Below are 27,046 nucleotides of genomic sequence, written 5' to 3' on the forward strand. Positions count from 1 at the left end.
TATAAATAGATTCAGCAACCATTAGAATAGCTTCTGGGTTTTTCCAAGTCTTCAAATCTCCTAACCTCTGAGGCACACCCAGTTATTCGTCACTATAAGCAGGCCCCAAATATGACAGAACCCTCTCACTTCAGAAAAGAGCCTCAAGGGTTTTCTCTGTAGTTACTGCCTATTTAAACTGATGTAGTCTGTTTTATGTATATTGAAAAAATAATCAACTTTTTTGCCATCACACACAGAGACAGGGTACAATTTTTAGTTTTTATTTAGGCTAGTAGTTCCCTTTCAATTAAGTCATATTCTTCCACTTATCGATGACAGATCCCCTTTATTAATATGCATGACAACAGAAAGGAATTCAACTTATGTCAGGGTTAGGATGACACTTTACACACACAGCTTAAAGCATGTAAGGAAGTTAAGTACATCAAGGTAAGTAACAGGCTCTTATTTCAAACCATTCTTGACAGAGAACTGGATGTATGGAGACTTAGTAAATTTCTTCATCGTAACCATCTAAACACACAACCTACAGGAGTGTTTATGGAGCTAATCGAGCTGTCGTTAAAACACTAAACGTTCCACCAGCCTGTCTTCCTCTGCCTCTTTCTTTGTTCTTGCCACTAAGCATTAACAAAGGAGGTAACAAGACAGGGGAGGGGATGGACGACAGAGAGGTGGGGGTCTCCATCTAAAAGTTTTCAATTCTTCACATCTGTACACGCGAGGAGGAAAAAGAAAAAGAGGGGGGAAAAAAAAAAGTAACGGTGACCGAGGGGAACACCACAACACCTGGCATACACGGACCTCAGCACGAAAAGGGTTCAGAGTAAATACATACACGCGGTACGGTTAAGGGCCCTGGGGTTTAGTGGCCGTGGTCCCGTCCTTGCACATACACAGATACAGTCTCACACAAGCACTGTACACAGCACAAGAGGTCACCTTAATACATGGAGCTAATGAGGGAGCGCTAATATCTAGATGGGTGGAGTGAAGAAGCTCAGTACAGGCTGAGAGAGAGGGGGGTTAAAATTCTTATTCAGACCTTTAGGTCACACACACACACACACACACACTCCCAGTCACACAGTGACATACGTCTGTATGCATTTAAAACTCCATAAAGCTACACGCCTGTGCAGAATATACTATCATTACTTAGTGTTGCTAGCTATAGCCACTGAAATGGCAATATATGTTCAATATTATATGTAACCTTTTTTCCTCAGAATATACAATGATGAAATGCATTATACAGACAAACGAGACAATGTAAGCTGTCCACATGTTCAGTACATCAAAAGTAAGAGCTCTTCTACATTAATTTCTTCATGAGTGCAAAATCCAATGCTCCTCCACCTACTTCAAAGGCTCATTGCTGAGCTTGAGCAAGTCCACTTCTCCATAAACCAATAAAAATTTTTGACATTAACAAAAAAACCCCCAAAAAAACCACACAAAAATATCTTAATAAGTAGTCATAAATATGGAATGTGGAAAAAAACAAACGTGTGGTCCAATTTCTTTCAAACAATACAAATAAAAGTCCTTCGATGCAGTTAAGTGTTTTCTCTTGGAACAGGACGACAGAATAAAAAAATAGTGCCAGAAACGAGAGTGGGCTGTTGCTTGCTTGTGGCCCCTGTTGTGAGTAGAAGACCATGGGAAGCTGGTGAGGAACACAAAGGAGGGAGAACAGATGGAAGGAAGGTGTTGGGTTGAGTTGTGGGTGGGGGAGGATGTGGGTAGTTGGGTGTTCACATGCCGTAACCGAAGGTGGTCTGTGGCGGCTGGCCGTAGTTGGGTGCTGCTGTGTAGCCGTAGCCGTAGGGCTGCTGAGGAGGCACGGGCACGTTGGGCCCTGCTGTGAGCATAAGCTGGGGTGTGCCTGCAAGACAACGCCAAGATGAGTACTTAAAAACACCACAGCTGCGATCAAACTATTAAATCTATTCTCAAAAGGCACTACGGTGATCCAGTTTTGAACATGAGGCCTTTTTTACCGTAAACAATGGGTTGAGACTCTGTAGCCTGCTCTTCCTGTTTCCTCAGAGACTCGGAGGCTTCGAGTTTGTCCACCTGTGGGGGCACACGACGACAGCGGATGTGTCACACTTCAGTTAAAGTGAAGACGACGGGGCTCTTGAAGAGCAAGGGTTTGTAAAAACTGACCTCTGGGTTATTTCACTGGCTGACGGATGGGACCATTCCTGACAGGCGAAGACGATTACAGTCCAGATTTAAATAAAAACAGGCTGCGGGAAGCAGGCCTCGCTAAGGAGCCTAAGAGGAATAACTACAACTACAGAGCTACTGGCTACTCTACCTTATGGACATCCACTTACTGTGAAACGAATTAGGGAGTAAGGAGGGGAGACAAAGACAAACAGCTACTGGGTAATAATGGTCCCACCATCCAGCCACCCAAAAACATCTACTCTAACATGTTGAACAAGTGTGAGTATGTAGAGAACCCACCCTGCACCAGTGCAAACACCCTCACATCAGGCTTTTCTTCCAGAACACTACAACTACGCAATTTCAACCATCTTACTGTCACATTTTACCTTTAACTTAACCTCATTCTTTTTAAAAAAAATCACTGTCGTATACTAACCAACCTGCTTGGATCTGTCGTCATCTTTGTTTCCTAGCTTAGCATCCAGTGTGTTCTGAAAACACAAATGCCAATCCACACCAGTAAGAACTTGGTGTTTCCAAGATTTAATACTTTTACAGGCGAAAGTGGCCATTATATACAGGCAAAATTAAATAAATGTAAAATAAGGTCAAATAAAATGAAAAGGTAAATATATATAGATTGATAACCCCTTGCTTCCTCCTTCCAATCATGCAATGAAGTGTTTTAATTCCTTTTTTGTTTTTTTACTACTCACCTGACCTTTACCAGAAAAGAGGTGTGATTGGATGAAGCCCCCCAGACTTTTCAGGCTTTAAACTACATTTTCTAAAGCCTGAAAATCAGACGTTCACTTTTGTCACTTTAATATTGTAGCTAACATGCTACATATCGTATCTCTAACTCCCTGCATGGGTGTAAACAGCTCTGTAAAACATGTAAAAGCCTTGAGATAAACTTTCTCAAACTTCCCATTATTTCTTCTTTGGTGTTTTAGCCTCAGCTCAGAAGCAGACAATGACAGTCGAAAGGACAAAAGATACAGTTGAAACAATTCAGAGAATTAAGCAGCCAGCGGGAAGCTTCAGATATTACCCTCAGTGCTCTCGGCTACGCCAGCGTGCATTGCAGTTGAGATAAGATAACTTAAACAAAAAGGGGGGTTGGATTCTCTCACGGTGGTTTTGGGTTCAGTTCTCTACATACTGTCTGGTTTACTAGTGAAAAAGAAAAACATCAGTCGATCTAGTTAAGAGGCCGTTTTAAGAAAAGTGTGCCGATTTATTAGAGACATGCTGAAGCAGCAGTTTAGTCATTTATTTCTTGAGGAGTGCATGAGAGAAAGACAGAGAAGCAGAGAGCCAAAGTGGAGGGAGCGTGAACGACAGGGTGGAGGGGATGGTACTGTACAGCCAGTTCAACGTTTCCAAGAAGCAGGCACAGCCAACAACATGTCTCTTAGCCTGGCCTGAGTGCAGCTGATGCTACCAAGGGAGGAGGAGGGAAATGCATGCTGGTCGTTTTCTACAAGTTCTGATTTTTTTCTCCCCAGTGGATACACCCGGACTACAGATTTTATTCCCTGACCCACAAAAGCAATTTGTCGCTTGAAGAGAGCTCACTTTGCAAGAATACTCAAAGAAACAGAGAAAAATACACCCTCTAAAAATGCATGTAACAGGCTAACATTTATGGTTTCTAATGCCAGTATTGTAACTATAGCACTGAAATAAGTACAGGCAGACAGAAAACAAGAGAAAAGAAATACTTTGTTAAAATGGAGCCTCTGTGGCTCCTCTAATGCTAATATTACACTCAGCTGCAGTCTATGCTAATGCACCACTGTTTAAACAGAACAATATCCTCCCAAGATTTGATTAAAACCAAAAAAAGGCAAACCTAGAACATCGACAGTATAAACACATCTGCTTCCTGAAATAAACTTGTTAGCAGTAGAGCGCAGCTGAGCAGAGGTACGAGACAGTAAAACATGAATTAATCTACAAATCTCAGAAAAAGGACCTGACCCACAGCAGGTGAGGGGAGGCTAAGCAGAGTGGCACTGTTCACCCACGGCCGAGGAGAGCTGATAAGCATGCTGGCTTCAGTCGAGGGCTCGGTTGCACGTCTGACACAAATATGTGAAAGGGCTTTCTCTAAGAGGCAGACTTACAAAGACCAACTGAGAGACTCTGAAGCTGCTTTCAGCTGCGGCAGGTGGCCGTTACCGTTGCACTGCTATAACAGATCTTCAAAAAAATGACTGTGGAAGTGTCATAAAGTCTCAGGAGCTGAATCAGCAATTAATCTTTTAGCTGTCAGCTACGTGTCCAATTCACCAATCAGTTCTGTGATTCCTGGCCTGAGGCAAAACTCAAGCTGTCACGGACACACCAGCAAGCCGATCAGGGCTCTTGATGGGCGTGAAGAGCCCCGCTCTGGAGTCTCGTGGGTTGGTAGGTGGTCTAGTGGAGATGTGGAATTTACAGTCAGAAGCAGCAGAGAGTGACATGGGAGAGGGGACGGGAGGGGAGGGAACATGCAGTTTGTACTAGTTTTACTGCTCCAAACTACAGGCTACAGGACAGGGGACAGGGTCAAAAAGAATGATTAGAAAATGGATTGGACTTTCACCTTTTCCTTTATCGCATCAACCTGGAAAGGAAATTCAGAGAGGCAACTTAGGGAGGAAAAAACAAATGGGAGTCTCCCAAAATAGAAAGTGACAGAGAGAAAGAGAGAGAGAGAGCAAACAGAGGACTTGTCACTTAAAGAAGAAATATAAAAATCCTACGAGTGATGCGGGTAATTAATGCCACTTTTGATACAAATGCACACTTGAGATCAAACCTGCTACCGTGAACTTGCGCCTCACTTTTTAGACTAGTATAAACAACATGGCTCCTCTATGTCGCTAAAAAAGACCCAGATATACACAATCCCTTCATTTAACGTGACACAATCACTTTGTTTCTTGAACAGCTTAAATAACAGACTGAAGTATTTTGAATTTATCATCAAAAACTGGAACATAAATGTGTAAATGCTTCACTCGGGTTTGCGCGCTGTTATGAAAGAATCAGGTGTTTCTCTTTCGTGTGGGCTTTGCTTGCCATGTAACAGAGATAAATGGCGTAATGAGTCACACAGCAGTTATGAATCTCCTCCGTAACACATTTGTATGGAAAAGCAGCTTGAATAGATGGAAACCCAAATGAAAAAAGGAAAACACCAGTGATGACACATGGTGACTGACAGATGCAAAGGACGATGAACATGAATGAAGGAAAGAACTGGCAGTACTGGGAGGTGGGGGCTTTAACTGTGCAATACTGTTGAGAGTCCAACAGTATTTGCAAACACATTTTAGCTGCTGCTACTGTTTCTTGTAACAGAAGGATGGAAATCCTGGGCACTGATCAGAAAAAAGATTTCTTAAGATTTTTCTTAGTCTTCCAAAGATGGCTGAAGGGACGATGGGACTAATTTAAGTCTTTAAATCTAACAGCAGAAGAAACATCTCTGCATGTCCTTATACAGTTGTGGTCAGAGGTTTGGACACACACAAACACTCACCATGGCCATGAATGTCATGGTTACTTTGGGCTTATAATGTTCTTTTTCTAGGGTGGAATGATTGTACAGCATACATCTTTAATGATTTTAAAAGACAAGGGTCTGGTGCACAAGTTTGAATTTATTTATGATCTTCTGCTATTTAGACAGAATCAAAAATGCACATAAATCTGATCCACAGTATCTTTTAACTTGACAAGACTTATTAACTTCTCATTAGTGATCAGAATTGACTACAACTGGTTGTTTCTCTTTACCAGCATGAAAAGGATTTGTTTGACAGCACTCACTGGAAGACCCAAGCTGTCACCCTCAGATGAGAGGAAATGGGTTAGGATGTTCAGGAACAACCCAGGAACCACCATGAGGCTTAAGCCTGTCATGAGCTGGAAACTGCTGGAACACCAGTAACACTTGTTACTGTGAAGCAAGTTTAACATCACCATGGACAGAGAGTGCTGACCAAAAAAGAAGTCCCTGCTCCAAAATAAACACCTTCAAGTGGAGTAATTTACAGCCTACCACATGAACAAGACAAATGCTTTCGTTGGAGAAGTAAAGGTGAGGGTTTTAAACATAAGTACCAGCTGTCAACCATGGTGGTGGCGGCATCATGCTCTGGGGCTGTTTTGATGCCAGTAGTACTGGTACATTGCACAACGTGTATGGAATAATGTAGGAGGAGGATTATCTCCAAGTTCTTCAACTTCATCTTAAATCAGCTACACATTTGAAACTTGGACAGAATTACACGTTCTAACAGGAAAATGATCCTAAAAATACATCAGAACTGTTTTTGGAATGAATAAAGCAGACTTAAAATACGTTTCTAGAATAGCCTTTCCAAAGCCCTGACCTCAATCCTATTTATAATTTGTGGAATACACATAAAAGCCAACTAATTTAAATGAATTCTTCCAATTCTGTTAAGAAGAGTGGTCAAATATCCAGCCAGAATTATAATGAAAGCTTATTGATGGCTACCAAAAGCATCTGGTCGATGCTTGCTAAGGGACATTTAACTAAATATAAGTGGGGATCTATGTATATATGGTACCCTGTATTTACCTTTGTGTCTGTGTGGATTAGAGAAAATATAAAATAAATTCAAACGTATGCAGCCAATTCTTGTTTTTAAAAATATTAAAGATGTATGCCGTACAATCATTTAACCCTGGAAAGCGAACGCCTCAAAGAAATCACTTAGCTGCAATGACATTCATACCCATGATGAGTGTATCTAAACTTTTGACCTTACAATTATAAATTGGGTTTGTAACATGAGATGCTTTTCTCTCTTTAGAGGCCATATCATAAAGTCATTTACTTTGTCCTAATCCTCATTACCTCTGGCCAACCCACCTTAGTGAGATATTCCCTCATGACCTGGATGAAGTACGGCATGGAGAAGTCCATGATGTTGTGTCGCCAGGCAGTCTCCAGTACTACGTCGGGCCGCAGCAGGTCGTAGCAGGTGAATAGGCAGGCAGCAAAACACTCTTTCTTGTCTTCCTTCAAGAACCAAGCCAGGAGCTCTTCTGCCAGCTCAGTGTCTTTGGACTCTGATGCGTACTGCATGGCATCCTGCAGGAAAAAAAAGCCAGGTCAACAAACTGACACACCTAATCGTTTGTTTCCACGCTCAAATGTAAATTTTATATTTACATTGCTTTTAGGAATGTACTTTTCTTCTGCAACTCATTTGTTAATTTTGTACCCACGCACCTTGTAGAGCTTGTCCTTCTTGCAGAGCTCGACACTCTGTTTCCAGCGGTTGTTGCCTTTAAAAAGATAGGCTGCGATCCTCCTGAATTCAATCAGCTCGTGCTTCTCCAGGCTCTGGGCGAGCGAGATGTTGTCGAAGTTGTCGTAAGCGTCGATGGAAGTGCGCAGCGCCTGAGTAACACGAGAAACAATTGTGAGATTAGGCTGAGAAAGCAAGATGCGGAACAACTGCAACGTTTTAAATGTGTGCTTGCTGGAATTAACAATAACAAAGAGTTTCTCTTGTAATCAAACATCAGAGCACAGCACATGTTATAAGACCCAACTGACAAAATGAAACCATACCGCATAGTCTTCTTCATTGATGAAGAGGTTGTTAAGTGCTTCATTCACCGACTTGTTGTTGTGATTCTGGACAGACCTTAGGTAAGGCTTAACCAGAGGCAGCTGTTTCACCTGAACAGACAGAAATGTTTATCAGTTTTCAGTCTGGCAAAAGTCTTGATCTTTTGATTTGAACCAAAGAAACAGTCAAAGAAAATCATACTGACCTTGCTGAAGAAGTTGACAGCACGTGTGTGATCCAGTCTTGGAGAGAGGACAATAAGGAGGTCATTCAGCAGCAGTGGTTTAAACTCGAGATAAAACTGGACGGCCTTGTAGTACAGCTCAACATTAGCCACCTATGACAAACATAAAGAAGTTAAACAAGTTTTTTGGAAAAAAAAAGGGCAGCTCTGTGCTGTATTCCTGTCAAGAGAAGTAATTGTTAGCACTACCATATGCTTTTAAATTATGTTTTGCACCTTAGTGACAATGTCTTTGAACTGGCTTTCCTTCCAGGCATCAGCTGGGTGATTCATCATAGTGATGATGGCATTGTCATATTCCTCATACTTGTCATAGAGGAACACAAGTTCTCCCCAGAGGTGGGCCTGCTCAGCTGCCCTGAGAACCTGACACACAAACAGACATCAAGTCAAATTTAACAATTTAACAATTGAAAACGAATGCGGGTTTATAGACGTTACTGAAGATGTCAAAGTTGTAGTTGCTGTTCCTCTGAGGAGTTTATTTACTTTACTTCTTTTTAAATCCTAATTCTTTAGATATAGTTTTGTTAAAATGTTTAAAACAATCACATTATACTGAACTGCAGTCGCAGTCGGTGTATTGTGATGCATTTCGTCAGATTCCTGCCAAAATCTGCTTGGCTGTAAAGCTCATACTAAATCCGTTTCTCACACCCACCTTTGGAATGTTAACACGGGACCAGAAGAGCTCCAGGTGTTCCCTCATCTTCTGGGGTTTGAATTTGGAGTAGAGGATAGCCAGCTCAGTGAACATGCCCATGTGAGCACGCTCCAACCCAAGGGCAGCCTCTAGCATGGTGATCAGCTCCTCGAAGTAACCACGGTCCTGGAGGATACAGACAGACTTAGTGACACAACTATAACCCTTAATCTCGCTCCCCTACACAATCTGGGAAGTTATTTTGAGGCCCTTGAACCATCATAAACAAAACTCAAGTCTGTAGATACAGTGCGCTGAGGCGCAGGAAAACAATATACCATCTGTAAGCTGGAGAAAACTGGAAACCCTGCTATCCTCAGGCTTATATGACTGTTGACTGTTATTTATGCCAGATTAGTGATAGTATACATGCTCACCTACTTATCATTCATTGAAAGACCATGGTGTTTGGCCAACAGGTACCCCACATACCTGGTAGTAGTTGATGAGCTCCTCCAGTTCATCAGCGTGGACAACAATATGCAGGCCACACATCTGGGCAAGACGGAACTCCTTCCCATCTACACAAGCAAAACACACCTGACAGAGCAGAGGAAAAAACAAAAAACAGCTGTTAAAATTAGTCAGTCGAGTGAGTTTGTGTTTTGAACATAAGGCTTGAACTTGATCTCACTCTTTATACTTTCAAAAATGAAACTGATCTCCTTCACCTCCTTCCAGGTACGGGTGCTGTTAGCCTTGCGGGCTCCGTCCACAGCTGCCTGGTATTCTCCCAGGTGAACCAGAGTTGAGGCCAGACGGCCAAAGTTTGACACATTATTGTAAAGCAGTTTGGCTGCCTCGTACATCTTGTCGTCATAGCATCGATCACCCACCTAATGGAAGATGAACAAATTAAGTTAGACCAGCGAAGCAGCTGTAATTGTAAACACGGGGTAAAGAATTAACTGGGAACTGCTGTATGTACAACTGCGTGTGTGTGTGTGTGTGTGTGTGTGTGTGTGTGTGTGTGTCAGGACCTACTTGCTGAATGTGAGCATTATTGGGTCCGTTGATGAACTCTTCCAGCTCGGCCAAGCGGTTGGTCTTGGCCAGGGCGAAGATCAACTCTGTCTCAACATATGACTCGCGGGCTTTCTTTCGAGCCATCTGCAGGAACTTCACCAGGTCCTCCCAGTTTCCTGCACACAAAAATTAACTACCATAAGCACCTATCTACTGCATATTTAACATTACGCCATTTAAGTATCTTGATTAAATAAAACAATAAGGTAAGTGATAAAGATCTTAGATCTTAGTTTTAAAAACTGAAAAAGATCATCTTACCGCTTTGGGCTGCAGCTTGTCCCACCTCCATGTAGGCCGAGGGATCATCAGCCTTAATGTAAGAGTCGATGGCTTCTTTCACCAAGCCCTTCTGAAGCTGCGCCTTTGCCAGCTGACTCCAAACTGGGGGCTCATTGCAGCGCTCAGCGAATTCATAAGCTCTGTCCAGGTTGCCGATGTGTTCGATCAGGACCTGGACAGCAGCAAACATTCAGATCGCTGAATATCAAAATGACCGGCAAAACTCTGAGGGCTGTTAGCACGCTCTGAATTAAGACAAAAACAAGGTGTTTAAAAACTTTAAACAAGTTGTAGTTAATAACGAAAGCGCGCACCTGCACAGCAGAAGTGTTGACATCAAATTTTCTAAATATAGCAAAGGCCTCCTCAAACAGCTCATTGCTGATGGCAATGTTTGCAATGTCTGGGGCGTCGTAGTTGTCCAGACGGTTAATGTACTCCATGACGCGTGTCCGATCAGCTTTAATGGCAGTCAGAATGAGGAGATTCTGAAGGTTTCTGAAATCAACAAGATACAAGCTTTTCACTAAATGCATTATTGAATATATCGAATGCTTTGCAAGCTCAATGTTCGTCAACTGGAACAACAACTATGAGCAGGGGACTCAGTGATGTCTAAATCTTGGATATGAAGGGTTAAATAAAAGAAGAACAACATTAAATACAGGTAAGACTCTTACCTGTGTTCACTAAAGACAGAATTATCCAGCACAATCTTTTCCAGAAGCTCGATGAGCTCGTTAGGAAGGTCGGCGGTCATGAAGGCCTTGACTGTGACAGACACCTCCTCTGGATCCTGGGTCTCTGATAAGGCTGTCTGGACGACCTGCAGCAGAGACCGACGACAAACATGACGCATAACAGCTGATGATTGGTTTACACTATGCAAGCTAACGAAGCGTTACAGCCTGGGAACTTTTAACAATACACTAGTTTAAGTGGCATGATTTAGTATCAGAGATAGTAAAAAGTCACACCTGGTCAATGAGTGGTCTTCTGTAATGGTTGGTCTCCAACAGCACACTTGCCCACAGCTCTGGGTTCTTGCGGCGTACAAGGTAGCGGGACAGACTCTTGAACAGTGAGTTCTCATTGCACACCTGAAGCAGAACGAAAATATTTGAAATAAAAGGCCAATAAAAACCTCGTATTACTAATGACCCGGAATTTCGCCTTCCAGTTAAAATGATTTGTTTTTAAACTCACGTGAATGAGTTCTTGGTCACACTGTCCTCTTTCATAAGCCACGCAAGCCAGGTGGGGGTCTCTCTTTTCACAGTACTTGCCCACCACGCGGCTATCATAGTAGGGGTTCTCCCTCAAGAAACGCTCGGGGTTGTTGTTGCTGTCGATGTAGATCTTGGCCAAGGCGTTGTGGGTTGCAGGCTCCTCACAGCCTTCATGAATACGAGCCTCCAACCAAGGCAGCAACAACTTCAAGCTGGAGAAGGAGGCACAGTAAATGTGTCACAAGCTTTGACAGAATATCATGAAGGGAAAGGACCAGTTTAACACACAGGTCGAGTTAGACCGCCGAGCGAGCGATTCCTCTTTTGTGGTGCACTTTTAACAGTTCTTTTGGTTCTCACCGATTTCTTTTCTCCACTTCAGCGACCAGTTCATCTGTGGAGAACTGTCCTCTCACCACCATGATCAGGTTCTTAATTACATCTTCGGCACAGTCCACATCCAATAATCCACCAATGACTACTGGCAGACGGCTCGGGTTCACCTGGAATAAATGACAACAGAATTATGACACGTTTCCATCAAGGTAAAAACAAATGCACAACCACAGAGGTAGACCAATACCGAGAGAGAATAAATGAGTAAAAGGATGGAGTTTTATTAATGTACCTTCTGTACATAGATCTCTATGTATTTCTGTAGGCTGTTGCGGTACAGGTACAGGACCAGATCGTGGACGAAATCAAAGCGGTCACACACGATGATCAATGGCAGCTGGTCGGTAAGCTTGGCTTCCTGGAAAAAACACAATAAAATGTTGACAGACAGAAAAATCACAGGTTTATTTTGCAGATAACCGTTTTCTGCACGGACCTTGAGGAAGTTCTTCACACGTTCGGGGTCGTAGCAATTGCTTTCTCTGCAGATTCTCTCCACCTCTTTGATTTGGCCTGTTTTGCACGCAGCCTGAATGTATTTGAAGTGAACTTCAGGATCCTGGCTGAAGTTCACAATTGAGCCCAAGAAATAGAACAAACCTTCAAAGCAAAAAAACTCAGAATTAGCAAAAGTAGTAAAACAAAAGATACGTTGGGTTTTGTTTTTTTGCACCTTCCCCACTAACCCTCAAAGCTCTTGAATGACTCAAACAGTTCAGTGAGGGATTGAGTAGTGAGCTGCTCGTGGTACTTGGAGGCGACCTGCACGCAGATCTGCAGGTTCTGCCGGATGTTGGCAGATAACATGGCCCTCAGACACTCCAAGGAATCCTCCACAGACAGGGAGCCAAAGAAATTCACCAACCACTGAAGAGATAAATAGAAAATCATCAGCGACACAAAGACAATCACTGCAAACCACAACAGCAATTTTATATTCTCGATCTGTGTCGTACCTCTGGGTTGAGAAGGTGTGTATGCACCACTGCTCGTTTAATATCATACAAGTCAGTGTAATGCTCCAGCGCTCTCTGCAGGAGGCCTGCTTTCTCACACAGTTGGGCCACGTGAGCGCGATCATAGTGGGTGAACATCTGGTTACCCAGAATGGCATCTGCAACCTGCAACAAATGGCACACAGACAGGCCCTGTCACACACAGACACTCAAATCCAAACATGTCTGTAAACAGCAAAAGATTTGATCTGTTGTGAAAGAAGTTGGGGAAAGAAAGCTAGAGCGCCGTTTTAGTTTAGGTGAGACCTACTGGTCACTGGTAAATGAAATAATCTGGCCTGGCCAAATACTTATTTTCCACCCTGATTTACGAATAAATTCTTTACAAATCCTACCATGTGGATTCATGGATTTTTTTTTCACATTCTGTCTCTCACAGTTGAAGTGTACCTCTGGTGCAAATTACTGACCTCTGTCATCATTTTAGGTGGGGGAACTTGCACAATCGGTGGCTGACTAAATACTTTTTTGCCCCACTGTATCTACATGTTCATGTACCTGTGGTGCATGGACCAAATTCATTTCCAGCAGGCGCGTCTGCAGTGGTCCCTCCATGGGTCTGTTGTTCTTCAGGGCATCTAGTAGGAAGGACGTGCACTGCTGGATCAGGTTGTACTCCATGAATACGTCAACAATCTGGAAAATTAAATAACAGAGAAACCGCAAAAGTTAAACTCTCAAAATCTTGGTTGTGTTGCTACACATCGCAGAGGTGTGGGATATTTTTGCAATCATGTGCTCAGCTACAACTGTGAGAATAACTACGATTCAGATCATAGTCATAGTATCTTTTAGCCACGTTACCCCCCAAAAATCTTTATTTTTACCTGTGTAATGTCAGCCAGTGGCTCTTCATCCTGAACCAGCATCTGAGAGAACTGAAGACCTTGCTCTGGACTGATCCGCATTACGTTCCTTAGCAAAAAGATCCAGTCTGGAGTGTAGCCAACCTACAAGGATGACAGACATGTAAGGATGTATGAGATGCTCCCCATCTGTGATGTAGGTGTATTAAAAAACAAAACAAAACACTGTGAACCATATTACAGCCCAAGATATTTTATTTACCAAGTCAGTCATCACAAACCTTCTTGGCATAGAGAACAATCTTCTGGAATTGGCCAGTCTCTGCAAAGCACTGAATGACCTTATTGGGAACATTGGCTCTGAGGTAGACGCTGAGGGCGAGAGTTGGATCTACAGACTTCACCAAGTCTCCGAGCTCCTCAGAACATTCCAGCTGTAAACACAAACAGAAGGGTTAGAAACTATAACAGTGATCTGCCATGGTACAGTGGAAAAAACAAAAACAAAAAAAGGGAATCTGGGTTTCACTGGCCTACGTGATCTTCTGCTTTATACTAAATGATTTATGTGATTCAGTGAGTCAGAGTAGCACTCTGATTTTACATGGTCTCAGTTTTTTTTTTTACTCTATGATATGATAGATGAACTTGAGATATAAATATTTAAAGACTGTCCACTTTAAAACCAACCACTAAACACATACCTTATCCTCTTTTAGCCATTTCTCCAGTAGCTGCTTTCGGCCCTGCTGAAGGACAGGCCTGCAGAGCTCCAGAGACTCAAACTTATTAAGTTGGCCTTGATCCAGCAAGATGCCAAAGTACTGAAGCAAGGGAGACGTCTGGCCTGGTTGGGCGGGAACACTTTGGAACCTACGGATGGTGTCTGGTGTTCGCAGAATACCCTGGAGAGGTAGGATGGAAACTTCTTAGCCCATTGAAAATACAAAAAGGTAAAATACGGGAAAAAGGAATAAAAGCAGCGCGCGGGCTGTACTCCCTTTAAACAATTTTGGAAGCATTATCTAAACTTGTTTTTACAAATTTTCTTTGGTTTTCATAGTTATATAAGCTACTGAAATCTTAGACTCACAGTCTCAGTGCACAGAAGCACAATGGCAGTACCTTGGGTGCATTCGCTGCCACCTTTGCAGCCTCTGAGTAATTTCCTGCTGCAAAAAGGGTGTTGAACTTGCGAGCAAACAGCTCCTCAGCACCAGCGAGGTTGTTGCGGACAGCCATTCGGAGTGCAAGGTCTGGATTCTGGAGCACATTGGTGATGTATGGAATGATGTTTTCCTCCTCCACGCATACAGACAACACCTGGAAAATCAAATGTGCACATAAACGCATGTGTAATTGGTAACACCTAACTGCCTTTACAGTTAGTTAGAAGCTGTTCATACTTTTTAAACAGCTGTTGTCTTTGCTAGCTATTTAACACTGATATTTGTGCTGTGGCGTATGCTAGCTGTACTGGTGGTAATTGCCCGCCTGACAGAATTAGAACTGAACCGCGACAAAACACATTCACTGTGACTTTTAAAGGCGTTTAAATGTTACTGACTGTCACCAATGACAGGGGACCTGTATCCACTGCACTGTTCTTGCTGTTCTAATCACATGATGCAAAAATGTATACAAAGACAACAATTATTCATTCACAATCAGTTCTCTCTCATTTAGGGAAAACACCACAGCACTCAATAGTTTGTAAAGTCTTAACTATCTCTAAAACTAATAATGACACACTTACAAAATTAAGCTGGCACATAACATGATGGGAAATCCTACAGCTGGAGGCTGAGAAAAGTAAAGACACATGGAGGTGACGCGAACAGCGATGCTCCAAAAAAACCCTTCAGACCAAGAAAGGAGCTGTGTTTGGTGTTTGGATGCTTTTCGGTTTTACAAAATGAGACTCCTTCTGCTTAATATCCCTTCACACTCCTTTATCACAAGGGGGTCATCTGATTTTAAGGGTCCCCTCTAGTTATTATTGTAAGCATCATTACCTTACAATAGTGTTCCCCAACCCCCGGTACCGGTCCATGAGTTGTTAGGTTGAGGCTCGGGTGTGAAATTTATGGTTATCATTGACTTGGTTTCCCTGGGGCTTTTCCCGTGTTGTAGTTGTGTCTTATTTTGAAAGAAATATTTACTCGTTACCATAGCGACCAGAGAGCATTAAAAGGCAGAGAGGAGGACGTTACTCTCAATGTTGTTGGTGCATTTCAGGAGTACGCTGCTAATAAAGTTACACAATTACACAGTAAATTCGCATTTATTATTATATTTACAAGATACCACAGTTGTTGTCTTGGTCGTATCATTTTATTTTGTTGTTTATCCGCGACACCTTAAAGGCCGGTCCGTGAAAATATTGTCTGACATTAAACCGGTCCGTGGCGCAAAAAAGATTGGGGACCGCTGAATTATAACAACAATCATCTTTAGGTGATTGTTGTTGTGATTTGCGTTATATAAATAAAACTAAGTTGAAATTCATCTTCTTCAACTTTCAGTGCAGCAGGGCTCAGGGAGCTAGGTGAGGCTGAGATGACGTATTACTCTGGCCTAACAGGTGTTATTCCTGGTGACAGATTAACTGTAACATGCCACATGTTGACTTTGTTTTTAAAACACCGGGAACCAAAAGTGCCATTATATTTAAGCTAAAAGCATAACAGGCAGTGTTATTTATGTTTCGTTTTCCTTTCATTAGGATCACATTAAACTGTCTTTATATTCTGTACACTCCTGAAAGACTAATGAACCTATATAAAAGATTCACATCATACATTCAAAAGAATCTAAATAATAAATACTATGATGCTGCAAAACTGGCAGAATATTTTTTTTAAAAAGTTCTTGGTTCATGTCAAACTGTATCCAGCTACAACACCTTCCAACAAAAGTCCACCAAAATGTAAATGCAGTTTGGTGTACAGTGATATAAAGACACAAAAAGAGACAGGCACATATTCGACACAAAATTGAGAATAACTGCTGGCAAACCTGGGTTTGAAATTAAGTTCACTGTAAAAATCTGAGTTAAAAGAACTGCATTATGAGATCTGCACTTGTCACGTTTCTGAATTACATGCAGGGATTACCACAAGCTGTCGTGTACAGTGTTACACACACAGTTGCACATGAAATGTGTGTGCGTGCGTGTAGCACACTGGCCTGTGTACAGCAGACCCGCAGGTGAGAGCCAAGAGCAATAACAGGATTAGACTGCGTAGTCTGCCTGGCCAAGCTGAGGCCACCTGCTGTTAGTGTCACATGCTGCCTGACACTGAAGATGCTGCCACTGCCTGATATTTTCAGAGATTTCCTCAGTCAAGGTCACACACCACACACCACACCACAGGGAAAGTAGTCCACTACACATGTGTGCAGACTGGTTTAAAAATATACATCAGGTTTGGAAAATATCTTTAAGCAATTTTCAAAAACAATATGTAGTCACAAATATTAAAATAAAATTGGAATCTGATAAGAAATATATTAATTTTATCTGTCACATATTTAAAACATCTACCAAAAACATTATTCAACTCATTTTGCATCCAAAATTAAACACAGTTTAACCTGTTCACTTGCACAAAGGCCCAGATGAAATATCTATACTAAGCTTGGCTCTGTGCTCCACTGGAAATTAATAAGCGGCTCATTCATCATTGCATTCTAGACTTGCTACTGCAAAATATACTCCACAAGTGTACATTTGAGTACCTGTCCTTTCCTGTTGACTCCAATGATTCCAGCAGTAGGTTCATGGGGGGCAGTGACAAAAATGGTCTCTCCGCTGATCCTGTTCATGTAGATACAGGTTCCAGTTTCCAAGTCATATAGGTGGATGTAGCCATATTTGGTGATGAGAAAGACTACATCTTGCTTGGAACTGATCTAGATGTACAGAAAGGGGAAGGGAGATATAACATGTATAGATAGGAGGACTCTTTAGCAGGATACCAAACTAAATACTAAATAAACAAAGCCTCAGATTAAAGAAGAGGGAGGTTTTGTACCTGCATGGCCACAGGGAAGTCATTCTGGGCTTCTGGAGGAAAGAAAACATCCACAGCTTTCTTTGGAAACGGCTGGTTCCCAGTTGGTGGAGTCCCCACTTCAATAATATGGAGCTAGGGGAGAAAAAAGTAATGAAAACAAAAAGAAGACAAAGCAAGACCCCAAATGCCTTTTTCTAATCAGTATTAATTTCCACTAAAATTACTTCATCCCGATATTTTTATTTTGCAGCTACGAGGCTTTGAGCTTCTCTTAATAAGTATAAATCTTACTTTTCCTCCCGCCTGTCCCCGCACGGCAAAGCAGAACAGAGTCGATTCCTCGGTGTTGCCTTCCATCTTGAACTGTGCAAATCCAGCAGCATGTCCTTCAATAGGCTGAGAAACCTTTCTGTCCACCGAGTACAACTGCATGGCTCCAACGACACGGTTTTGCTGAGGAGGAGAGAACGCCCACAAATCAGACTAAAGTCTGTGATGGGGTTTTTTCTGCTATAAATTCTGCTATATCATAAACTTACCCTGCAATGACTAATACAAATGTGATGCATTTCACACACACTGACATCATTTTAATATTTTGTCTGAAATATTATTTTGATTGTAATATTACGAAGCTAAAGCAAACTGTGTTAATTCACCTGTGCAGAAATGCCAATGAGCAGCAACCACTTCTGTTTGGCATCAGTGCGGTAGTTGATGATCTGGCAGCCTGCCAGGCTGGAGTGACGGTCAAATACTTTGATTGGCTGAGAGTCACCCTCCATGCTCCAATGGTAGACCGCGTTGTCTGTGACCAGGGCGACAGTGTTGAGGGAGATCCACTTCCAGAAGGTCACGTCATCCGTCATCGTGTGAGCCTTCATCTTGCTCTTCATCTCAATGTTAAAGATCTGCAGGGTCTTTGCAGCTGAAAATATTTAGAGCTGAGGTTAACACGTTAGCCGTGCTGGGACGCTGCTAGCCCACCCCCTCCAAAATTTTTAGATTGTAACATTTAAAACGAGGAAGAAAGAAAGAAAACTTGAATCGGTCTACTGACTAAAGCTACGGCACACAACCCACAGCAGAGTTTGGGAGGAAATCAATTGGGCATACCTCTTTCCAATTGCGGGGGAAATGCAGGTAATCGGGGAGGGTTTTGGTTTTTTTTGGTTTTTGTGTGTGTAACACCGACAGACCATACAAAAAGCCAGTACCAGTGTCAACAAAAAAGGGGCAAGACCAACAAAAGGGCAACCACTTAAAATGTTGGATCTGCATTCAGTAACATCTGATGCAATAAACTGTTACGTGTTCAGCTGCGTCTAACTATACAACCCTCTTGTGATAATATAAAATCATTCACCAATTAATTACTCTTCTTTTTATTAGAGAAACTCAGACTGTGCTTAGCACTGCATCAAAGAAATACAGCTCCCACATTCATTTCAGTGAGGTCGGCACAGCAAGAGGTAGCCAAGATTGCAAAGAAACTAAATGAGGTGTGCCACACTGTTGGCTAAATATCCATAGAAACAAACAGATTCATTTGCAGTGGCAATGGAGGATTGGAATAACCCAATCCCTTATCATAAAAAGCTTTAAACTCACAGATCTATCAGTCAGATTGGTCTTCTTCCAATTAGACTAGAACCAGTGTATAGGCCTGTATGTTGCTTAATATCTGTTGGCAAGAAAACTGATACCCAAATTTTTCATTCTATTCCCTTGAAACTGGTACTGACCCCCAAATTTCATTATCAGTTACTCTTATTAGCATTCTGATGCAGTTGCAGGTGGTTGCATTTTTCAATGCAGTACTGGAGCTTGATTGGAAATAGCACCAATTAGTGCTGGGCGATATGACGATATATATCGTGTGGACGATAGAAAAGTGTCTATCATGCCATTTTGTCTTCTATCCTTTCTAACCTAATTTTATAAATTATTACATAAAATATATCATTAACCCTTTAAAACCGGAGCAGGCACACTCCTTTTGCCTAACTATTTTTAAATCCCTGTAGAACTGGAAACACGTAAGCTAGCGCAATAATTGTTCTTGCATATGAAACCGGAGTTGTACTTACATCTTATGCCATTAGCTTGTCCTAGGTCACGGTTTCCTTCCACATATAGCTTTGCAAAAATTGCATAAAAAGCATTTGCAGCAACAAAAACATAATATTCCAGAAACAGGCTTTGCCGATCCGATCAGTTGTTCATAACACTTCCTACATTGGAATACGTCAGCGCGAACTATCGCGTGTCAGCACCTGCCCGAAACCGGACGTGACATCATTTCGCGGAAATGTAGTTCTTTACCTTCAGGGCCTTATAAGCCTTTGCTGGTGTTTTTAAAAGTCATGTTTGACTTTATGCTTTTCTGTATTGTTTCTGGGATGCTTAGATCTCAAATTACACCGTTGTAAATAGTTTATTTTGATGCACATGCTGTTTTTTTTTTGCAAATTTGCATTATAATATTTTTCATTTTTCCTGAAGTATATAAAAATTTGTGTATCTCAAAAATAAAACTATGAAGACACTAAAAATAAATTTCTCGTGGTTGGAAACTATTTTGTGCAACTTTTTTGTATTTACAGTTTTAAAGGAATAAGCCTCTTAAATTTCTCTAACTAGAAATATATGTAAAAAAAACCACAAACGATTTTAAATTTTTTTTGTAGTTTATTGCGCTTTTTTGCAATTTATGTAGTTACTATGGACTTAATGCATACATATTATTACAATTTGGGTTATAACGGTTGTATTGATGTATAGCAACTTGAAATTCTCCCACAAATGGCACTACAGCATTTAAAAATATAAAAATAAGCTCTGGCGGACTTGGTTCTATGGTAGGTCTTAAAGGGTTAAATAGCCTGTGGCAAATAAATTTGTGTCGTCTTCTCACTATACATGCTCTTAACTTTATGCAAGAAAAAATAAAGTATAAAAATTGATATTTTTCACAAAGAAACTCTTGTGGTTTTGCGACATGGTGCTGCTTTGCGTGCACCCGGATTTGCAACATGCTTTACGGTAACTCAAAACGATGGACGTGCGACAGGTTGCAGTTTCATGCCTGGGCATGCAACAGGCAGAGACAGCTACACAGGCAGCCCAAGAAGAAGCACTTTTACCGAAAAGAGCGGGTACGTCTGTGATTTGGTTACATTTTGGGTTCAACAGCACCAACATGGAGCAGAAGATGCCCATTTGCAAGCTATGCTATAAAACTATTCCTGCACTCAGTGGCAACACAACAAATCTCTTCTATCACCTACAGAAGGTCCACGAAAAATAATACTCAAGAATGCAGAAAATCCGAGCTAAACCAAGTTGTGGAACGACGGGAGCAATTTGGGAAAATTGCTGTATCTTCAGCTATACTACCTGAAGATACAGCAGTCTTTCGCACAAGGCACGCCGTATGAAAAAACTTCCCAGCGCCATAAACAAATGACAGGAGCCATCTCACGTTACATTTATAAAGGCATCGCCTCTGTTTATGTAGTTGAGAAGGACAGCTTTCGTGACCTCGTCAAAGTTCTTGATCTGAGTTACGTTATGCCCGGTCGTAAGCACTTCAGTAAAGTCGAGTTGCCTTGCTTATATGATGCATGCCGGGCCAAAGTAGAGAAGGATGTTTGCAGTGTCGTGCATTATGCCTTGACAACTGACATATGGACGAGCAAAGATACGCACCCCAACATGAGTGTAACCATCCATTTCATTAACAAAGACTGGACCCTTTGCGCTCGCTGTTTACAGACTGCGTACTCTATAGATGACCACAGGTCAGGTGGTATATCGTGATATTTATCGTTATCGTGATATAAAATAATTCATATCGTGATAAATATTTTTTCCATATCGCCCAGCACTAGCACAAATACTATGGTGTCTTTGCTTCTCAGATGGCTCAACAGTGACCTTTCATGCAGTTTTGGTTCAGTATTTCAATTCTTCATCAATATTTCAATCCAAACCAGATCAGTTAGGAACTACTGCCTACCTACTAGTATGACATGGTCCACAGTGCATGCTCGAAATGACCTGTGTTGAGCTTTCCACCCACACAACCTACTAAAGAAATCAAACTCCTGTCATGTTGTCATAGGTCTTAGGGGATTCAAGCTGAAATTTAATCCCAAAATAAGGGATGTGGTTTGGGTCTGAATGCAGATTAGTAAGACCACAAAGCACAAAAACAGATGAGATGATGAGAAGGATGCTGGACAGATGCACTCACAGCCATTCTGTTCATTTCCTCCAGTTCAGTCGCACTGGAGGAAAGACACTTCAATTCTTATAGGTATAAGCTCTAGTCTCAATCTGGCCCAAACCAAATAAACCACATGTTTCACTGGTAACAAAGTGCATGACTGACAGTATAGTGGCATTTCTGAACAGTTTTTGGTAATACTGTGGGTATAGTGCACAATAAAATAAACTGCCTGCATAACTACAATGCAAGATATAAAGTGCAAAATTATTAGTCTAGAATATATAAAATATAAATGTGTGCCCAAACCCTAAATAATTAACACATGTATATGACTAATCCTCTGGTATAATAAAAATTACAATTAGTCGCTATTTAAAACAGAGTAACACCACACACTGAAAGTGTGAAAACGTGAACAGTTATTGAAAACCTGTCATGAATGTCAGTATCTGCAAGGTGACAATGAGGTAATGAGCATTTGATGTTAATATCTGCGTTATCCCAGAGGCAAGCCAGTCAAAATTGCACCTGCACACTGAGCAGCACATTTTTGTGATATGAGGCTGGCATCACAGCCCAGTTGTTTTAAGCATTCTCTGTTTTTCCTACACTCACCAAAAAAACAAAAGAAAACCCTTAAGCCTGAAGCCTGACCTTAAAATGGGAAAATCTCATTAACCATTCTGTTATCCTTTTGTGATTGCCACGGTATCCTTTTTGACAGTTTCACATTTTTAATACGACCATATCATTTTGTTTTCTGCATGTTTTTTCCCCTTTTACTACACACACGTTCCACTTTATTACGAACTATTTTCCAAGGCATCTCAATTTTTCCAGATAATCACCTGACTTTCCGTATATTACGGTGACTGTCAGTCACAGAAAATCTTCATTTAGTTTAGACAACTTTCTGACTCAGATGTTCAGCAGCTATGTGGATGCCTTCAGGTTGTGAATGACAGTTTAAAAATAACTCAGGAACTGTATTACTGAAGGCTTTTATTGTTGCTGTGTAATGAAGACGTAGACAGATTTACATGTGTTTTCACCACAATGTCAGTGCATTAATTCGACTATATGACCAACACAGGCACACACTCTGGTTATCAAATAATAACAAAATATGGGGAGGATAACGTCTAATTTATTACTTTTCCAATGCAAATGTATAACCCATAGGTTTTTATATTTTTTAAATTTGTCATCAACTCCAGTACAGTACGAAAATAAGGTACAGTGTTTAGAAATGGTCAACTGTGATATAAAATATATTTCCGGTGTAGCTAATGGAAAAAACACGTGAACACAGAAAACAAAAGGAAAAAAAAAAAAAAAAGAAGATATGGTCCTTTAAGCTACTGTCTTAATTTTGTTGTGCTCGCCTACTGTTATTACTGTAAATCCAGACATTCGTTTAAATTACTTTCATTACTGTGCAAACATTTCAAGACAGTGCATACAGGATCACTCTGACAACTCATGATACATAAAATTCAACTCACCGTCTGCAAACATAAGAAAGCAGTAAGAAATGAAAAAGAGCAAAAACAAGCAAAATAGACAAAGGATTCATGACAGCATGACAATTTGCTAGTGCTACTGCTTCGTGAACTAAAACAGCAAATTCTAAATGTAGCACAATTACATTTCTACGTACACACACACTATTTAGCTACTAGTCGTTTTCAACAAACAGAAATGGGGTGATCTACATATGAACATCAAAATGAAAAGCAGACTGTGATGGCTACATAACTGACAACACAGTATTTTTTTTTTTTTTTTTTTTACACAAATGGACCAGTGTACTTTTTACAAAAACAAAACAAATATCAAGATAGCAAGGTACAAACCAATTTTAGCTGCTTAATTTTTAAGTCCATGTGCTTTGAAATCCTAGCACACTTACTACGTGATAAAAGCGCAACAGTGGATTTAAGATGGGGGCTTACCTTTAAGGGCAATAACTTTGCTAGCAGGGTTCATGATGGCGCTGTCGGCAGAGATGGGGCGACGGATGGGGTTGTTGGGATCAGCCAAATCAATGATGACAACCTGAGCCTGTTCACCAACCTTCTCTCGTACACAGATGAACTTGTCAGACTCCATTGTAAGCGTGCTAAATCCAATGTTGGCTGGGTTGATCCCCAAGTTCTGGAGCTGGCGATGAAGAGAAGACCTGTTTTAATGGCAGCCATTGGCACACAGTACAATATCGAAGACAAAATTTCCTTTGGCAGGATTTTTCCTTAACCAAAAAGGTTCTGAACTTTCATCAAAGCAATATCACCAATATGTGCTACTCAATCATAAAATGTATTTTTCCAATGTCCAGAAATAACAAAATTGTACAGACCTCTGTTAAAGAAGCTAACACATATTACTATGATTATATAGTAGCTAACAGGGCTTCCTAACACAAAGGCCCACTCTAAGGCCCAGTTTGTTTACTTATATCAGCAAATATGATCATATCTACTAACAGCGGTCATCTATGTTTATGCTGGATACATTTCAAAGACACTTTGATAAAATACTCAACATTTATGACAAAGCGGTTGGTAATATTCTAGAGTTTGATATTATGTATGCAGATGATCTTGTGGTCATAGTGCTAGTAGTGCTGATCTCCAGCAGCTCATACACATATGTTCTGCCAATGCTGTAGAAAATAACATTACATGCAATCCCCGTAAGTGACCTGTAATGATTTGCAGAACTGAGGAGGACAAAGATTTCCAGAGTTGAAACTTGATAACAATCTTACTGTCGGTAGTAAGGTCGAATATCTTGCTCATCTTATTACAGATCAAATGACAGGTAATGATAATATCTGTAGGAAATGTTGACTGATGTATTCACAAGTTAATTTCCTCTTATGCAAATGTATGTACAAAGGAAAGGAAAGTGAGTTCACGAAAACCTAATGTAGCTTTAAAAAGATGCTATGATGTTATTATTGAAGAGACAGACAACTCAAGCAAGGTGTTTATAATTACTCGTTTCAGTAGATTGAAAGCTTTATTAAAAATATTGTGAATTAATTTATCTGCAGGCTCAATGCTTCTGAGAATGTGGGCTTAACACACTGATAACATGGAACTGTACGTTATCTGTCTTTATTGTTCAGACACTGGTATAGTTATGGGAAGTTGAATTTAGTTTTTAATCTCTTTGTGTTTTTTGATATGCTTTGTTTATATGAAATACGTATCTGAGATAAACAAAGACTGAAGAAAAATTTATTTTTTTTAATTAAAAAAAAACAAAACAAAAAAAAAACAAATTATGCAACCCAGTATCACAGCAAAACGTGTAACAGACATGTTGGTCTACCATGTTCATTTCACGCATTGCCCGTCCAAAACGTGAAATGGACACGCATGCAGAAATTGCATTACCAGCAGGGGGAGATAATAATATTGTAGTAATGCAACATACTACACAGGGCAAATTGTTTGTTTATATATATTTTTTGGCCCAGAAATGCATAGCTGGTGCATCTCCAGTACATTCTTCACTGTAAAAAGCCAATGATGTCAAGTATGCTTATTTCAATTGTGCCTTTAGTTAACAAAAAATACCTGAAGCTTGGCAAAAGGTCATCCAAGGGTCACAGTATAAACAAAATCTCCACAGGGGTTCAAGCTTTGATTTATGGTTGGGAACCTTGGGTATATCCAATACAGCCAGAAGCTGGGATGTACCAGATGACTGACTGATATGAATGTGGACAGCAGAACAAAATCGTATTCTTTTGGCAGACTGAATGGACCACCTGGTTCACTTCAGATAACGCGATGAATGGGTTACATTTCAGTCAGAAAAACCCTAAAGAATAACCCGACTCTCCCTTCAGCAGTAAAAAATGGCCTGTCGTGACATAACGTTTCTCTATGACGTGAAGCAGCTCTGAGTCTAGTCAGACTGCAACTGACCACGGTTTCACGGCTCATAACTTAAATGGGCACATGACAATAACATAAAGCATGCTTTAAACAGCTATACTATGCGTTCATGTTATGCAGGTCAGCGATTGGAATGTTTCGCCTCACAAGGTCCAAACGTTAATTCGATATTGAAATAACGCTGAACAGACCAAAACGTGGCCGTGCATCAGTCATACGCTACAACCCAATAAATAGTCACTCAAGGTCAGAAAAGGTGATTGTCGTTAACTAGTTTCGCCTCCTGGCCGCGAGTGACAGCATCAGTACAATGAATGAGGAGCTAGCATGAGAGGCTAGTTATTAGCTGCTGGCTAAACGGGGGATGGGAGGTCATTCATTTGCTGCGGTTATTGACGTTTAACGCTAGCTGAACTAGAAAGCTGTCAAAACGACCGTTAAGCCGGAAAATGAAGGGATCAAAGAGAATGTAAGGAAACGATATAGCTACTAGATTCGACCACTTTACCTGCAGGTGCTCCTGGAAGCGGATAGGCAGGATTTGAGCCATGGTTGTTTCCTTGAGCTTCTCCGGAGTCCTGAAATTCTGGTCGTACAGCTAGCTAGGCAGCAGCAGCACCGCGCTAGCTACGACCTCCTCACTGAATGTGTAGGTCGGAGCCAGTCGGTGAAAACGATAGCACTGTTTTAAAATAGGCAAGATGCTGTGGGTAATCGTGTTTCCGAAGTGAGATATCAGTGGAAAAATGTTAAATATGCCCCCCCCTTCTGTGTATGCTTTCTGCACTGCATCGATGGATAGCAGTGGCTATGGCTGATCTTCTGTCCAAAATCCGCAATGGCGGCGGAAACGGCTCACAGCCTTCCCAGTCCGGAAGCATCTAGGGATCTCTGGAAGGGCACTGGCTCTGGCCCTGAACGTATGGACAAGAAGTTCACCCCAATTTAACTAAGAAATAATATGAAAAATGTTTCTACTCGATAAAGTTGCATACATTGTAATTTTGTATAAAAATAAACTAGTTTTTTGGACATGTACGTCAGTTCCGTAAATAATAATGCTATTTTATCAAATCTGACAGCATATACGTAAAAATTTAACCCTTCAGACGTTATTAGAATAAAAAATAAATAAAATACACAATTTTAAAAAGTACACAACCCTTATGTGGAAAATATTTCAGATGCTGATTTTTGTTTTACTACTGTCCAAGATCTATGTTCAGATTTTGATTGGGAGTAAGCAGAATTACAAATCAGTATATCAGAGACACAGCTCAGGTTGAGCGCTTTGGAGACAGAAATCAGAGATGCAAGGCTGACATGGTTTGGACATGTGGAGAAGTGGGATAGTGGATATACTGGAGAAAGGATATTGAATATCGAGCTT

General features: G+C 41.0%; 1 protein-coding gene across 5 annotated transcripts; it reads right to left on the reverse strand.

Moving 5' to 3' along the window:
• Positions 1-247: 247 nt before the first annotated feature.
• Positions 248-26,530, reverse strand: LOC146559510 (clathrin heavy chain 1-like). Of its 5 annotated transcripts, XM_085245545.1 has the most exons (34): positions 26,165-26,530; positions 23,701-23,908; positions 18,171-18,439; positions 17,803-17,964; positions 17,530-17,643; positions 17,234-17,407; positions 14,618-14,815; positions 14,197-14,397; positions 13,774-13,926; positions 13,514-13,636; positions 13,185-13,322; positions 12,627-12,791; positions 12,357-12,537; positions 12,107-12,270; positions 11,903-12,028; positions 11,635-11,777; positions 11,252-11,486; positions 11,023-11,145; positions 10,726-10,871; positions 10,360-10,543; positions 10,025-10,217; positions 9,722-9,879; positions 9,409-9,573; positions 9,170-9,277; positions 8,696-8,863; positions 8,251-8,400; positions 7,996-8,127; positions 7,790-7,900; positions 7,445-7,615; positions 7,082-7,303; positions 4,778-4,798; positions 2,176-2,213; positions 2,007-2,082; positions 1,753-1,891 (listed from the first exon to the last, which is right to left on the reverse strand). In XM_085245545.1, exons 1-33 carry the CDS (start codon positions 26,204-26,206, stop codon positions 2,052-2,054), a joined length of 4,917 nt encoding a protein of 1,638 aa, XP_085101671.1. In that variant the 5' UTR covers positions 26,207-26,530; the 3' UTR covers positions 1,753-1,891; positions 2,007-2,051. The 5 variants fall into 5 exon arrangements, 4 of the variants coding, with proteins under 4 accessions (XP_085101669.1, XP_085101670.1, XP_085101671.1 ...); XM_085245543.1 differs by lacking the exon at positions 2,176-2,213 and having other exon boundaries at positions 248-1,891; positions 26,165-26,529; XR_014888348.1 differs by having other exon boundaries at positions 1,819-1,891; positions 2,007-2,213.
• Between the last annotated feature and the right edge of the window lie 516 nt (positions 26,531-27,046).

This window comes from Mchenga conophoros, linkage group LG14, assembly GCF_057382185.1.
Source record: "Mchenga conophoros isolate Kocher_MC1m ecotype Shallow Benthic linkage group LG14, M_conophoros_male_GT1.1, whole genome shotgun sequence".
NCBI lineage: Eukaryota > Metazoa > Chordata > Actinopteri > Cichliformes > Cichlidae > Mchenga > Mchenga conophoros.

Excerpts from the sequence above, each read along its gene's own strand:
- LOC146559510 (XM_085245543.1), bottom strand. The coding sequence starts at position 26,206 with ATGGCTCAAATCCTGCCTATCCGCTTCCAGGAGCACCTGCAG. Across the intron at positions 8,128-8,250 it reads TCAAAGACATTGTCACTAAG|GTGGCTAATGTTGAGCTGTA; the intron begins GTGCAAAACATA and ends TGTTTGTCATAG. Across the intron at positions 4,799-7,081 it reads TGAGGGAATATCTCACTAAG|GTTGATGCGATAAAGGAAAA; the intron begins GTGGGTTGGCCA and ends TTTCCTTTCCAG.